Genomic DNA, 16,305 nt, shown 5'->3' on the forward strand with positions numbered 1-16,305 from the left:
CCAATTAATTATATTGATGAAACACGTTTATTTCAATTTTACAAATGAGATTTCTCACATTTACAGTGATTCTAATATAGCAACTGCAGCTTTTCTCAAATTCACGCCATACGATTGCCCCTAACTAAAAGGTGCTCTCTATTTTCCACTAAAAATGTCGTTCGTTCGATTGAAATTAAAAAAATCAGCAATACAAAACGTGTACTGTACTGTTTTGAAAAGGTAAATATTCATTGTTTTATTATTTGCCTTTTTCTTGCACTTAAAGTCGTTCTTACAACATCAGGCCCCGCAATTGACAATATACATACATATGTTCTTGTTTTCTGCACATCAGGATGCATCGACAATGTTGTAAGCTTGCCTTTGTCTGTCGATCAAGCATCTTGATTGCCGGTCGGCCACCATTAATATTGATATTAATTACATATTCATATTTCTTTTTCCAAACCTCGAGAATCATTAAGTACAAAACACATTATGCCGCTTTTATTTTAATAATTTACCTGATGGACAAGGGAAACAATGTGTGTGCTTGCCGTTTCCAAATTATTTAAACTTATCGACATACCGCTAAGCGACATACACCTAAAGCGTAAATTCAAACCAGAATGGTAGTTAGGGCTGGAGTTCAAAAATTAATGATCTCTGTTAACAATTGTAAATAGGTAGCTATATGTATATTAGATGGATAGAAAGTATTTATTTGCTCAAAAAAAAAAAAGGAATACACATTTAGACACAAAAGTCTATGCACACATTAATATACATATGTATGTCACAGTTTATATAGCTCACATGTACCGATAAATTATATATAAACATATGTATGTACATATATTTTTCTGTATATAATATCTATCAACATATAACATCTGTACGACTGTATTTTTAAATAAAACTATGTATGTATGAGAATTAGTGTGTATCAAATACGAATTCGTGAATATTCTGGGAGTTGGCAATATAGTAAATAAAAAGAATGTGGACAGTGTGGACGCTATCTTTGAAGTGCACTCATATTTAAATAAAAAAAATATACATCGTACCCTGTGTATACAGTACATTTTTCCTTATACATACATACATATGAAATGTACATGAACATGTACATATGAATACATGTACACATCTATACAGACAAAAAACTTGCTCGAGGTCATTATTTTAGTCCGGACGGCATTTAATAAAATTGTTTTCTTACACAAGTTTAGACCGTTATTTAAAATTTGCTTGTAAGGCATTCAACTTGTAAAACGTGTATACATAACTAAATAATTGAAGAAAACTAGGTAAGTTTCAAACATTAGGCATGTTAGTAAAATACGTATATGCATAAGTAGATCTAAAAATTAAAAAGTCTGAACTTAATCGTGAATTATGCAATATACAAGTATACATATGCATATGTAAGCTTACATATGTTTGATTTGTTTATTTTCATTTATATATGTTTTTTTTTTATCAAAAGTATACATATATACAAATACAAAATCAAAAATATGTCTTAACAGGTGGTACATTTAATATTAACCGTAAAAAATTATTTAGGATAGTATATTCGGTATCAACTATTAGTTATCATAAGAAACTTATGTATGTATGTGTAAAATAAACTTAAATATGTATGTATTTATGCATTTATTCTTAAGTTTCGTTGGAAATTAGTAAAAAAAAATATTTTCGTTTTGTTTTATATAGTAACAAGTAAATTTGAGTAACTATTAAAATGGATGCTAATTCAACAGTTATCGAGAATGTGGTAAGTCTGAAAGAAAACTAAAATTAACATTGATTTCTACAGCTGATTATAATGAGGCACTAAAACTGCAAATAAATTCAGATTTGGAACATAAAATTGTATATTCTTCTGCTGCGTATGACTTCTGCTGCTTCTACCTAGCAATATTATTGTACATGGATATAATTATAGCTTAATAATAAAATCTTTTAACCGCTTGCCAAGAAAATGCGTGACTGCTTGTTAATCGAATACTACTTGTAATTAAGTAATATATAAACTGGCTGTTTTTTTATAATTATATATATAAAGACAAGTGTCAAAGAAACTGATAGTTCTGAATCGGTTGATGTTTCTGATGCTGAGACGATGGAAAAAAGGATGGAGTCCTCAAATATGAAAAAATATAAATCTGATGAATCTATCATTGAAACTTCTATGAAATCCACTGAAGAAATAGTTGAATGTCAGCAGGATGATACAACTAGAAATGAGGAGTCCGAAGAAATAACAACTACAGACGAACAAGTTAATAATAGTAAAACCTTAACTACAGAAACAGAAGAGGTCAGTGTCAAAGAAAATACAGATCAAGAAAATCTGAAATCCGAAATAAAGATAGAAACCAATCTAGACAATACAAAGGATATGGAAATTATAAAAGAATATGAAAAAGATATTAAGAAGGAAACAAACAATATAGAGTCTGAAAATGAAAAGGGTGAAAATACATTGGAACAGTCTGGGGAATCGCTCGCTACAGATCTCTCTAAAGTAACTGAAAATAATGAAGAAGAAAACGAAGAAGAAGAAACTCGTGAGCTATCTGAGGACTCTTTTCCTGAAGTGGTGGAAACAGAAAACAAAATTAAAGAAGTATTTAATAACAAATATATATATTATCTGATTATTAACGTACACACATTTTTATACGATTGGTAAATATTTATATATTTGCATAGGTCGAAAACGTTAATTTAGAACCAGCGGATCATTCGGAAAAATCTGAGCCTCTTAAAATTGAACAAGTTTCCGACGGAATAACTAATTCAAAAGTAAGAAATTTCGTTTCTTTTTTTTTGCCTTTTATCCTTTCATTAATGTACATTTCTTTTTGTTTTAAAACTGTTAACTTTTAGAAAGATATCAATAACCAAATTGAGCATATTATTTCGGATATTGATATCAATATTAAAGCTCAAGAGAAAATTACACAACTAAAAGAGCAGGAGCTTCAACTTCTTCAAAAACAGAAGGAACTGACTAACCAAATTCATCAGCAACAACTTTTGGCTCAAAAGTTAATAGCTGAAAACCAGTTGAGGGAGCAGGAGCTCGAAGTAGATCAGAGAAATCGGCAATCTAATGAATGCCAAAGACAAGCTCCATTTAAAGAGGCTCCAACTCTGTCACAAGAATACCCAAGGAGCCATGCCCAATCAATTAAAGAAGACCATAAGCAAATGTATCAGGGATCTTACGATGTGAAGGTAGGTCAAAAATACAATAATGATTTAAGCTGTTTTAATGAAACAAGTTTTATTAGAGTTTTAAGTAGGTTATAGGTAATAATAGATACGAATGTACCCAGTCATAAAATATTTGTTCTCCATATCATGATTATGGTATATAAACAAACATAAATATGTATGTACTTATATATGTATGTATGTGAATTTTTGTGTGTGTATTTCATAATACTATGTTTTAGCTTTTGATGAATGAGTACATGTCTCTCCAATTTGCAATCTGCCTTTCTGTTGATCTCTCTCTTTCTCTCTCTGCATCTATTTATTTAGACATATATGTTTTTATATATACCCACATACATGTTATATTTTATGTATTGTATTTTCTCCGAGCGCTTCTATAATTAGCATCCGCGAGAGAGAGAGAGAGATTTAGTAATCGTATGTATATATGTATATACACTTATACAAATACATAAATATGGCTGTATATAAGAATATGCAGATTAGTTAATGTTCATCAGGGAAAACCACTTTATTTGTATCAGAGGACGACGAAATTAAGATATTTGACTATCGCTAACATCTTCGAAACAATTTACAATTGTCGTAAAATGGATCTGGATTTCAGTCCATCACAATGTAATATAAATAATATGGATAAGCAAATGGGACAATCCGATTCTCCTTATGCATGGCGCTCGTGTGATTTGTATATGCCACAACATAGATCTTTCAATTGTACAATTAAAAGAGAACGTGGTTTTTTGCCTAGCGATCGTTTCGACGAAGAAAAGAAGAAAATATTGCTCGAATTGAGCACAAAACTATGGCAAAGAAGAAAACCTAATGTACGTACATAAAAGAAAAATATACATATATGCGTGTATTTGTAAGTTCGAATACATACATAAATACATATGAATATGTCTTATATCAGTATTAAAAATCTTGAATGTCTACGATATATGTATTTACATATTATTTGCATACATACATACATATATAATTATATATGTGTATCAAATTAAAATTAAATAGGAAACAACTAGCGAGTCAAGGACCGTTGACTTAAGGAAAATATTTACCCCAGCTACAGATGCTCCCGAAATATTGCCGAGAAACCGTAAGTAATGTACTAAGAAGCTTAATTAATGCTTCAAAAGGTGATACGTAACATTAAATGATTGCCCAATTATTTATTTGCCGTTATTTTTAAATTAATCTAAAGCAATTAAAATGCAGCAATCAGTTTTAACTAAAATAAAGCTACTAATAGCCACGCTTGCAATCCGATTCAAATTGAACCTCGGCTTAGTAACTGCATTGAGTAGGGAAAAATAACCACAGGTATTATTGGATGGACATATGTCTGTATACTTAGATTACGTATCGCCTTTTTATAAACAGAAGCAAATGTGAATTTGTAAATCTCTATTATAATAATACAATTGAAATTTGTTTGAAATAGGAAAACTATATGCTTCATCAGCATTTTATTCTCCAACACTGCATCCTACTGTGGAGGACCAGGTTGAGCTAGCCCGCCGAATCTCACATTCATTGAGTGACATAAGCAACCAAAAATCTAAAGGCCAATCAATGTATGTGAATCGGAAGAAACGCTCAGTCAAATGGGTTCATGAAAGTTGTGGCCAAGGTAAACGATACGTACTCAAAATTCTAAAGAGGTTTAAGCATTGTCAACTTCAGTGACATATCTACATAGCTTTATAAAACATTTTTATATTAGTCCTTGGAAGCTTAACAACAACATGTGATTTATTTCTGGTATTTTTTATTTATTTCTGATTAATTATTCTAAATATTTTTAAATATTTTTTATTTTATATTTATATATACAATATTAATTTTGGGTGTAAACAGTTTTTTTTCGATTTGAGGAAGAGGAAATGAAAATAAATAAAATAAAAGCGATTGGGTATAGGTTAGGCATAGGAGTACATATGTATATACAACATTTGGTTGTTCTAGCTCTTTTACTTACTAATTGTAAGAAACAGTTTTATTTTTTAACTTATTCATTTAATTTAAAATCATATATTAAAACATTTATAAATATGTGTTTACAAAGTCATATATTAAAACATTTATAAATATGTGTTTACAAAGTCATATTATAATAATGCTATCGTACTTATTATGCCTCTCAAGTTTTATATTGCTTATTTATAGAGGAATCCTTAGCCTAGTTAGAGATTTTGAAAACCGCTTGAACAGGGCTAAGATCAGGTTGTAAATCATTAGAGGAAGATTTAAAGTTCTGTGTTTGGAAATGCTGTGTCACCCCTATATATGTCTATGCTAATTCTACTTGCCCCAAATTTTTAATATTTCTATTTGCAATAATTACAATTTAAAATTTACGTATTCATATTTTAATTTAAAATGGTTTTTTTTATTAAAATAATTAAATATTGGTACTTCGATATTACTATATGCAAACTTAGATGACGATACATTAGAAAGTCATACGTTATATAAAGAGAATTCTGAATCGGATTTATCGCAAGAACTAACCAAACTGGACAAAATGCCATTAAAGCTAATAATGAATCCACGAGGGCAAGTCCGCGACTATAATTCACTTAAAGACTCAATAAATATTGAAACTGGTCTTTTATCGCCTGATAATTGTGCTGAGCTAATACATGCGCTACAGCTACATAAAGGCCGAGGTAAAATAATCCACAAAATCATATTAAATAGAATATATACATGCATACATATTAGCAAAAGCTATACAAAATATTTATTGATATATTGCTTACTCGTTACTACAAAATATAAAATCCATAGAGGAATTTATAATTTTTAAAATGTATGTGTGTAAATATGCTTTTATTTAAATTTTGATTTGATTGACAAATAATTCTTATATGTATGTATTTGTATTTACTTTTCAATACTCAAATAATGCTTTTAATGAACTGGCTTCGCCTCCGCATTCGACCTCGCCTTTGCCGCGAAATGCTTTAAACGCGCCATAAAAAATTTAAATCTACTTGAACTACTCTGCCTGCAACAAAATTTGCATAAACTGTATACATATAAGGAGCTGAGCTCTTCGCAAAACGTCGCAAAAAGGCTGATAATTGGGTAATTGATGAAACAAATGCAGGTACTCACAGTCCATCTGGCATTCCAGATTACCAGCAGTATCAGGCGAAGCCCTTAACCTCTCCAAATATATTACCAGCGTACTCTGATGCTGGCAGGCATCGCGTGCAACTTAACATGCATCAAAATCAGTTGATTGAGAAATACTCAAAGCCCTGTATACAGGTTGTGAAGTCTCCCTGGGAGGCTGCCCTTCACTCCGGTTCAGCCAGCACTGCATTCGTTGAAGATGAAAATTATCGAAGCCAAACGCCCCTGGCATCAGTGGCGTCGCCAGTGCATTTAAATCAAGATGTCCTTGATAATGGGGAATCGCACGAATCAATTGCGCGAATGGATTCACAAAAGAGTGTAAATAAGCAAATTGTTGATCGAACCATTTATACTTAGTGTTAAAAGTATTAATTTTATTTGTAGCCAACGGTATCTACAGGACCCATCAATCCACAAAGGGAGCTAGCTTACAAGCCAAGCGTGGCCCAAGGCTGGGGAGGCAGAAACGTTGAATTGCCAAAAGGTAATGCCCATTTAAATATGATCAAAAGTAAAAAAATGAGCTTAAGATTATTGTATTCTTAAACTTAAAATCTTTTATTCCCAATGAAGAAGATAAGTTGAATGTTGCAGAGTCTTTTGGGGAAACCAATTATCAAGAATATATGGATTTGGACGAATATAGTTTTCACCACAATCCGCTTCAGCGGTCAACGCTGGGCATTGAAGAGTCTATTGGACCATCGCCTTTTATTCTTATAGATGTGAATCAAAGACTACAGAAACTTGAGCAATTTCAAAAATATTTTTTGGAAATGCAAATGAGAAACCAAACGATAACTAATCAGCGACAATGCATCCTTGAGGGGTGCAACAATAATCGCAATATACAGTCTCCTACGCCAATGCAAAATCAAAATATTCATCAATTGAATGTCTCTGTAGGAAAAGAAAGTAAAAATGCATCTGATGTCGAACCTGTTAATGTTCGGGAGTTAATTTACTCATTTGAGAAACAGACGTTGAATGAGCTAGAAGACGAAACGCGTATTAAAGTTGTCACCAATAGAACAATGTTGCCTGCAATTAAGCAAGACCCTGAGAATACAAATAATAACGAAGGATCTATTTTAGAACATCACATTGATAGAACTGATGCTGAAGGCAAGCTTTAATGTACATACAATACCTTTCGATTGATGTGATCGATTGTAGCTTGTTCAACCCATTGTAGCAATGTTAAATGTCTTAGGAATATTTTTACCAAAAATTTGACCCTATACGTTTTGAGTTACATGTACTTAAAGGAGTTTTTAATTCATGTTTGTTTTAACTTGTGTAATTTTATTTCAACTACCAACAATATTTCCTTTTCAGGACTTTATGTGCCAAAGGAAATCGCTCTGGCTAGTTATGCCCCTCCACCAGCTCAAGCGAGAAATCCAGATTTTCAATGCTCAACAAATGATAATCAGTCGATTAATCGATATTCAGCATCAAACAGCAATGATGCATTTAACGGATTTCCTTTATTTAATTCCACATCTGGCCTGTATTCAAATGTGCCGCCGAAGCAACAGCTTTATTCACCATCTAGTTATCAGAAAGTAGCTCCAAACTGTACGCAAACAGGAGGACAATGTAATTTCAGCCCATCTCCATTGTCTTTTGAGAAGCTCTCTAAGTTTCAGGGATCACGCAATGAATCGATCGCCTCCGGATGTGTTGATGTTGGCAGCAGCTCTACTTTCTTATCAAAGCCGCACTTAGCAGCGCCGCACTTTACGGCTTATAAGCCATCAGGACTTAGTATGTCCTCGCAATCTTCTGAAAAGAGCTTCAATAACTGTGCGCGTGGCTGGAGCACCGGTCACGCATCCCGGTTTCCTTCAAAAAATCATGTTCAGCGAAATATCTTTTACCCAAAGGTGCACGAGACGGCAGCAAATAGCCTACCATACTCCGATTTTTAAATTCTTTTAAATGCGATTTACGATTTACGACATGTTTTAATTATTGTGTGTTTTTATATATACATGTGTATGTATATATTTACAATTAAAAAACTTTTTTGGCTTGTAATTATTTGTTTGAGTCTTTAAATATTAATAATAATAAAAATTATAAAAAAAGGGTTTTGTATATTTAAAATTAGACCTTTTAACAAAAACTAACAAATTTTACAATCTTAACCGAAATCGTTACAGTTCCCATTAAGGAGAAATCGATTTTCGACTTTGCACGGTGGTCACTAGAGTTGTTCATCGAACTAATCACCTATATTGTTTTTTTAAGTAGAGCAGTCCTGTTTGTTTCGATTTATTTGTTCGTTTTAGCACATTGTTTAATTTTTTTAAAAGTAAAATAAAAATACAATTGTTAATTTAAATTAATAATAAAAGTGCTGTCAGACGATCGCATTAAAGTGTCGTTTTATAAATTGGTTTTTTTTGCATTCACACTATTTTGCAAAAAGTGGCGGAAAAAAGCCAAGCCATATAGCATAAAGTGTCACTTTTGGTGCCTCGTCTGACGTCACTTTAAGTATTTTTATAGCTGAAGGCAAGAGTAAATACATACATACTTTGGGGTTGATTTGAAAGCTTCTCGCTGAAAGCTTTTTTGATATTGTTCATATACTGCACGAAAACGGTGGTTGAATAAAAAAGGTGAGTTGCGCATTATTCGTGAAAAAGTATTGGGAATGGAAATCGCAAGGATAAATATATTAAACAAGTTTTTATGTGACAGAAATGTAATATTTTACTGAAAACCAACGAAATAAATGTTAATATTTCATATTTTATGAAGTCTGACAACTTTTGTCTGTGTGTTGACAAGTAAGCACTAAATATAGTATTTTATTGTCAATGTCAATGAAATGAAGAATAAAAGAAACAGAAAAATTTTTTACACTAGTCAAACTAATTTAATAAAATGCACAATCGCCCGCATCATATTAATTTAGAAAAAGGCTGTGAAGTAAAAAATGTATATACTTTGTAAATAAATTTATTCAAATATATTGAGTGCCAAGTTAATATTAGCTTTTTTTTTATTGTTATGTGTACTCAGAATTGTGCGGGCAAGTGTACGAAAAATACTTCGTGTGCTCCAAAAATGCAGTTTGGATCACATAAATAATTTACTTATGTATGTATGTATTACTTTGTAACAATAAAAATAAATGATGCAAAAAAAAAAATTCTTTAAAATAAATGCTGAGGAAAATTATAAAGTATTATTAAAAATTATAATGTGCATATATGTACATACATACAGAAAATCATTCACATTAACCGTTTTATATAAATTACAATTCTCATTTTTATATAGTACACTGAGTCTTAACGGATATTATGGCTTCATTTGAAAGGAGAAACTGCATGGAAAATTTACAAAAGGTTACACCAATAATCTTTTTGATTTTAAATTTTAATAGTCGTCTTCAGCATATCTGTGCATCATCGTTCACAAATAATGGTAATATTAATGGTAATCGGGATCACCTAACGTTGATCAAGATTTTAAAGGATTCATAATGATATCATATTTTAATCAATTTACAGATATAGCCGATGTGGCCAAGCCCTACTTTGACGACATAAGTCCCAGAAATATTTCGGGTGTCGTTGATGAAGCAGCAATTCTAAGATGCCGAGTTAAGAATAAGGGAAATCGTACAGTACGTTCGTAAATAATAAATTAAAGTTAAACAACTGCATTACGTATATTGACACTTTGTATATCTTTTGCATATATTAACTACTTATGATAGTTTAAATTACTCGATTGTTTAACTTGTGTATAGGTATCTTGGATGCGAAAAAGGGATCTGCATATTCTCACAACAAATATTTATACCTACACTGGGGATCAACGCTTTTCAGTAATGCATCCACCAAACACTGATGATTGGGACTTGAAGATTGATTACGCTCAACCACGGGACAGCGGCATTTACGAGTGTCAAGTGAATACTGAACCTAAAATAAATTTGGCAATTACTTTAGAAATATCTGGTAATTATTGTTTCTCTATCGCATTTATTTTTTTTTTTTTATATTTTAACTTAAGCAGTTTTCAAACAATCAGGTATTTTTATTATTTATTGCAGCAGAGAGCGAAATAAGAGAAAAGAACTCAGAAATACTCTACTATGATGCAAAAGGTTGGATCAATACAATTCTAAATAAGAACTCTAAGCAATGATGCAACATTTTACATTTTATAAAGCTGCCAGAGCAAAAATCTTGGGATCGACTGAGATCCATGTTAAGAAAGACAGTACTATTGCATTGGCCTGCGCGGTAAATGTTCATGCCTCGTCCGTGCTGTGGTAAAAATATTGTCTCGTAATATTTAGTTGATTTATTGGCTACAAAGCAACTATACTTTCTGAAAAGGTACCACGGATCATCAATAGTAGACTTTGATTCGCTTCGCGGCGGGATAAGCTTGGAAACTGAAAAAACCGATACTGGCACCACCAGTCGTCTGATGTTAACTCGTGCTTCCCTCAGAGACTCGGGCAACTACACATGCGTGCCAAATGCAGCCGTACCTGCCTCTGTACGTGTTCATGTACTAACTGGTAAGACAATAAAAAAAACTTACAGATGCATATTCAAAATACTTTATGTACTCTACCTGTAGGGGAACAGCCGGCTGCTATGCAAACCAGCAATGCTAGCGTAACGAGGGCTTCTGCAACCGCAATCACAATTATGTGTTTGACCATATCAAAAATACTGATTTTTAAATTTCCAAACCTATCCCAGTGCATAATACATCGAAATTTAAGATGACTAATTTAGAAAAAAGGTAAATTATATTATTAGGGAATTCAAACATATTTCGGTCTAGATTTTATTTTAAAAAATATGTTCTACAAATTGTCCCTTTAAAAAAAGGCGCATAAGTAGTGGGAAAGTATTAGTATTTAAAATGCAAACAAAAACCTTTATACTAAAAAGGTCGTCGCCTCTTACTCCACTAGCTTCACGAGATCTTATCTTAATTTTTTTCATCTTATACCAGTTTAAGTTGTTGCATTAATAGTTATAGTGGTTAAATTTTATTTTATAGATAATGATAAGAAACGATACCAAATGCACACATGATACCCATACCCTGGGTGCGCTCAGTCAAAAAATATATATATTTTCATACATACAACATTCTCTCGTTATGAAAGCCATTTTTATTTAGTTGGAAATTTAGTTTTTGCGAATTTGTTAAATATATTTCATTTTGTTATGTCTCGCTGATCATTCATGTTAGTTCATCAAAAACATACAGCAATATTTATGACTGTTATCAATTTTTATGGCGTATTACCACATAATTGTGTACTTATCGATTAATTTTACATTTTCCGACAACTTTAAGGCTAATTTCTAAGATTTGGTATTTTCGATATATTTTACATTATTTGACATTTCGATCACTTAAAATTTTCGATAGCTTTCGGATTTTTTGATAACTTTTGTATTTCTATAACTATATTTATATTTTTAGTGAAAATATCAAATTCAGTTTTCCAATATAGAATTTTAGTGAAAATTTCAGCTCTCTAGCAAAATGCTCTCTCATTATTAATTATTGTCAAATTAAATTCATCATTATTGGTATTGACATAAGTATATTGCGCATTTAAAGTAAAGAGTTTAAATGAAATAAAAATAATTTTGAAATTGGGCGGCATCTCTCTGAATCGAGATACTATTCAACTCTAACAGCGCACGGCAAAGCATAAATCTATTAGAGTTCAATAGTATCTCTTAGAAATTTTGCTTAATTGGAAATCACGAATAAAAACATTTTTAAGATGGAAATGACTTTCCTAGAACATTATTACTTTTTATGCAGTATAAGCTTTTTAAGGCTCATATCATTGCCAAATCTTTGAATCAAGTGGTGGAGATTTCAAAATAACCTATAATCATCTCGTATATGATTTGGGGTAGATTTAAGGTTAGTTTGAAATTCTGTGACCTATATTTATCTTCTATGTGTTTTCTTCTATATATATATATATATAAAATGGTAGACTGAACTTTTACCAAAAATTGTATCATAAATATCTAAGGTCTTCACACGATCATGATCATAAGATTTAATAAACCAGATCAAAATGTGATCTCCGGGAAAACTTCGTTCCAATAAAAATTTCGTTTACGATCGGCAAGAGATAGAAATCCGCAATTTGAACTAAAATCTATTAAACATTATTATAATAATTATTAATCGAGAGAAAGGAGATTATACAAAACTTAATGATACTTAATAGCACTAGCAGCGTGGCCTTCGGCTGATTATGAAACATATTTAGTGAGTTTGGAAAAGGTGCCGGGTAAACTCAATTTTTACCCTCGATAAAAGTGAATTTAAACACCAAAATCCCTTGACTATATTTAATGTGTTGCGCATGCTCAGATTTTAAAAATTACTTGAAAAGTGCAGTTTCTCTCAATCAATATGAGTCACAAATGAATTAATAATTATCGACAAATCCACTAGTTACCGATAAATCCATAAGTCATCTAAAAGTAAATGTGATCGAAAATGCTAAGAGTTAGGCGTCTTCTTTATTTAGAGTTATAATAATAACTGCGCTAGACAGCTTTTTAGGCAGCACATTATGCTAAAGCATACCGAACCTAGGAGTCGGTCAAGAAGCGATTTTGGCCGATGAAAATAGAACTCGTACTGTTGTATGTAAAAGTATTTTTCTTTGGTAATTTGTAGTGCTTTTTGTAAAACATAATTCAAATTCAGTGTCCTTCAATAGAGTAGTGTGACCATGTACCTATGAGTACAAAAGCTATTGTATTTGGAAGTAAATACGATGCGTATAGTTTCAGAGAACCACTTAAAAACAAGTGGACAAATTAAAGTTGTGCGCAATCAACTTTGACTGGAGCATCGCACCAAATACACGCATGCACTCACAAAGCCATATATACATACAAAACAGCTAACGCGTCACAGCGACGTTTGTATGGCGCATCAGTAAGAACACGCCTATAGTGAAAATTGGCATGTAAATAATAAAGGTTTTTATCCGATCGTTTTGAAATTTACATCAGTCAAAAGCATGAGAAAGCGTATTTATGAATTATTTTAGATTATTAAATATATTTTAATTGCTAAATAATATTCTTGTAATCCGTTTTTTGGATTTGCGGAAGAGGGTGAAGAAATAGAAAAAAATAAAAATAAAAGCGTTTGGGTTTGGGTGAGCATCTACATACAAAATTTGGTTGCTCTAGCTCTTATAGTTGCTGAGAAACAGTTGCTCCAACATTCAGACAGACGAACGGACATGTCTTGCTGATCAAGAATATATATACTTTGTGGGGTCTGACACGCCTCCTTCTCCCTGCTACATACATTTGCACATCTTCATAATACCCTTTTCCATTTTTTACAAAAATGTCATAGCATTTACATTTTTATAAAATCGACCGTATAATATTATAAAATTATAGAATATATGTATATATACATATATATGTATATATATACATAATATATATATATATTTTTTTTTGATCATGAAGACAAATTAAATCGTATGAAATATGTCTGTCTGTCCGTGTTGCTGGATAATCAACAATATATTAGTGTCTAAAACGGTAATATATAAAATTTGGTATGTATGTATGTAGATCCTAGTTTCAGCGCAGATCAAGTTTTATTTTGAAATTTAACTTTTCTCCCCCTCTCCTTATTTACAACGGTTTTGTTTCAAGTTCAGAAATGTTTAAATTAGAATTTTCCATAGAAACCTTACACATGAGTGCGTCCGTGTAATCAAGGCGTAACAAAAAGTTAGCTCAAAAACACTGTGATAATTAATTGTGTTAATTTTTGTTACAGATTACAAATATATTGCAGTGGACAGATTGCAAAAAAACTTGTTTACCAACAAAATAACTTTATAATAAAAATAAATACATACATAAATACTACGTTAAGTGTAATTATATATTCCTATAGTCTTATGTAATAAAATTAAATATAATAAATTATATATACATATATACACACAAATCTCTTTTCCTTTTCTTTTTTAATCTCAACGACGTGAGCTGGATATTAGTTGCTGACGCTTATACAGAGTTGACCCTCTACTGCTTCTGTGTTGGCTTACATTCAAATTGTTCTTTTTACCAGCAGTTTTTTCAAATTCGGCTGTTTTGGCATATAATGTGGCTCCACCGATATTTGATATACTTGTTGGTAATTTGGGCTCTAAGATGCAATTAGTTGTTACTCTCTGTACTCAACTATACAATACTTTTATTGCGTCCTGTAAACTCACCATCATGACTTACGCCACTATGCTTTAATTGCTTGGTTGATATTTGGTCCATGTTTGATATTTGTAAACTTGCCGAAAACACATTCTTGCTGTCTTGCAGCGTTGATTGACGTCTGCCTTCACATAAAATAATTACATTACATTGTGTGTCTGCATTTGAATCCACAACTGAGTCTTCGATACTAAATTGACTATCTTGTGGCATGGACTCGGCGCCTTGGGCACTAACGATACATATATTAAATAATGATTTTTGTCAGCTTAATAATAAAAATAGCATACCTTAGGGATTTGTTTAATTTACTTTTGATTACATCGTTTAATTTATCGGGACAAGTATCCAGCATGTGGGAATATAAAATGTCAATAACGTCTCCAGGTACTTTAAAAACGTCTTCGAAATGATCAATCATAATTCTACAAAAAATAAACAATGAGCATGATTACAAAGTTTAAAAGCACGTTACCTGATGACATTTATTCCGTCGGACATATTGCCCTGCTCTCTGCGCTCGGTAGATTTGGCAGTGGTGTCTTCGCGTAAAATGTTCGGAGCAAACACGGTTGATAAATTGTTGCTGTCCATTTTATTTCCCCTAATATGAACTTTGCCCTCATTGTCTAGAATGTCATCGCAATGCGTAGCCACATTTGCCAAAAATCTTAAAAGTACGAATAAGGTGTCACGATGTGCGATTGGTAGTAGTTTTATTAAATGCGATATGGCTTCCAATTGTAGTCGTCGGTTTCGAATTTCTTTTAAAGATCATTAGGAAAAGCAAATATAAAAATACTTAAAAAATATGACTCTCAACTAATGAGATGATCTTACTCTGAGTTTCCAAAAATGTTGAATACAATCGATTGCATAGCAGAGGTTCGGGTAGATCTCTTAAGAACTCTTTTAGTAACGTTGCTACATCATGTGGGCAAGTGTTATCCGGAATGCACATATTTCTATTTTTATCAAAATCATCACGTAGCTGTTCATTTTACAGTTAAAATATAATTTTTTTGATGGCTCATATAAGACTACTTACTTGCTTTAAACGCTTTTTCGAAGTACTGACTCGAAATAGACCTACTTTTTGAAGTCCGTGCTCTTCCAAATATTCTATACAGCTTAAAATAAATTTAGGGACATTTAACTGTGAAGTGGATTTACTGTCATCGTAAATACTTCTATCCATGTCCAAATCAACATTCCTTATGTCAAATTGGCTGCGTGAAATTTGTTGTGAAGTTGATGAAGATTTCATCAGATTGGCAAAATATTCAGTTGCTGCTTGGTGCTCTGTGTAATCTGAAGAGCTTGTTGGTAAGCTTTCACAAGAACGTACCTAATAATTATAAAAATACTCTTGATCAATTATCTGTTAATCTATAAATATACTATATATATCTATAATTATATATATATAGTATTATACTATATATATATATATAATTATATATTATATATATAATTAATAATTTTATATATTATTTATATAGTATATATTGTCGATTACACGCAAACTTGTCATTGAGTTTCCCATCATGAGAACTATTTTTGTCAGTTCTATGAAATACTCGAGATGCCAGGGAGATTTTTGATGCCAATCTTGATGCCGTTCCCAACCCAGAGTCTA

The 16,305-nt window shown here is 31.6% G+C and overlaps 3 protein-coding genes across 13 annotated transcripts; 2 read left to right on the top strand and 1 right to left on the bottom strand.

Moving 5' to 3' along the window:
* Positions 1 to 993: 993 nt before the first annotated feature.
* LOC108607395 lies at positions 994 to 8,389 on the top strand. 7 transcript variants are annotated; one of them, XM_017998164.2, is made up of 12 exons: positions 994 to 1,292; positions 1,702 to 1,762; positions 2,054 to 2,617; positions 2,704 to 2,796; positions 2,881 to 3,231; positions 4,252 to 4,336; positions 4,682 to 4,870; positions 5,682 to 5,909; positions 6,380 to 6,702; positions 6,769 to 6,868; positions 6,958 to 7,509; positions 7,723 to 8,389. In XM_017998164.2, the coding sequence occupies exons 2-12, from the start codon at positions 1,730 to 1,732 to the stop codon at positions 8,316 to 8,318; spliced, it is 3,114 nt and encodes a 1,037-aa protein (XP_017853653.1). In that variant the 5' UTR covers positions 994 to 1,292; positions 1,702 to 1,729; the 3' UTR covers positions 8,319 to 8,389. The 7 variants fall into 7 exon arrangements, with proteins under 7 accessions (XP_017853653.1, XP_017853655.1, XP_017853654.1 ...); XM_017998163.2 differs by having other exon boundaries at positions 996 to 1,292; positions 6,287 to 6,702; XM_017998165.2 differs by lacking the exon at positions 5,682 to 5,909 and having other exon boundaries at positions 995 to 1,292.
* Positions 8,390 to 8,940: 551 nt separating this feature from the next.
* On the top strand, positions 8,941 to 14,299 carry LOC108607428 (zwei Ig domain protein zig-8). Of its 5 annotated transcripts, none has more exons than XM_017998242.2 (10): positions 9,082 to 9,185; positions 9,421 to 9,498; positions 9,682 to 9,828; positions 9,915 to 10,030; positions 10,157 to 10,367; positions 10,466 to 10,516; positions 10,582 to 10,684; positions 10,752 to 10,939; positions 11,002 to 11,169; positions 14,230 to 14,299. In XM_017998242.2, exons 3-9 carry the CDS (start codon positions 9,705 to 9,707, stop codon positions 11,151 to 11,153), a joined length of 945 nt encoding a protein of 314 aa, XP_017853731.1. In that variant the 5' UTR covers positions 9,082 to 9,185; positions 9,421 to 9,498; positions 9,682 to 9,704; the 3' UTR covers positions 11,154 to 11,169; positions 14,230 to 14,299. The 5 variants fall into 5 exon arrangements, with proteins under 5 accessions (XP_017853729.1, XP_017853731.1, XP_017853728.1 ...); XM_017998239.2 differs by having other exon boundaries at positions 9,084 to 9,185; positions 9,421 to 9,502; positions 10,463 to 10,516; positions 14,230 to 14,298; XM_017998238.2 differs by having other exon boundaries at positions 9,084 to 9,185; positions 10,463 to 10,516; positions 14,230 to 14,298.
* A 102-nt stretch (positions 14,300 to 14,401) lies between these two features.
* LOC108607356 (rho GTPase-activating protein 6) lies at positions 14,402 to 15,947 on the bottom strand. The gene is made up of 6 exons (XM_017998050.2): positions 15,715 to 15,947; positions 15,507 to 15,657; positions 15,142 to 15,430; positions 14,957 to 15,091; positions 14,675 to 14,898; positions 14,402 to 14,604 (listed from the first exon to the last, which is right to left on the bottom strand). Exons 1-6 carry the CDS (start codon positions 15,931 to 15,933, stop codon positions 14,429 to 14,431), a joined length of 1,194 nt encoding a protein of 397 aa, XP_017853539.1. The 5' UTR covers positions 15,934 to 15,947; the 3' UTR covers positions 14,402 to 14,428.
* Positions 15,948 to 16,305: the final 358 nt, after the last annotated feature.

The sequence above is a fragment of the Drosophila busckii genome, chromosome 4 (assembly GCF_011750605.1).
Source record: "Drosophila busckii strain San Diego stock center, stock number 13000-0081.31 chromosome 4, ASM1175060v1, whole genome shotgun sequence".
In the NCBI taxonomy this organism is placed as follows: Eukaryota; Metazoa; Arthropoda; class Insecta; order Diptera; family Drosophilidae; genus Drosophila; species Drosophila busckii.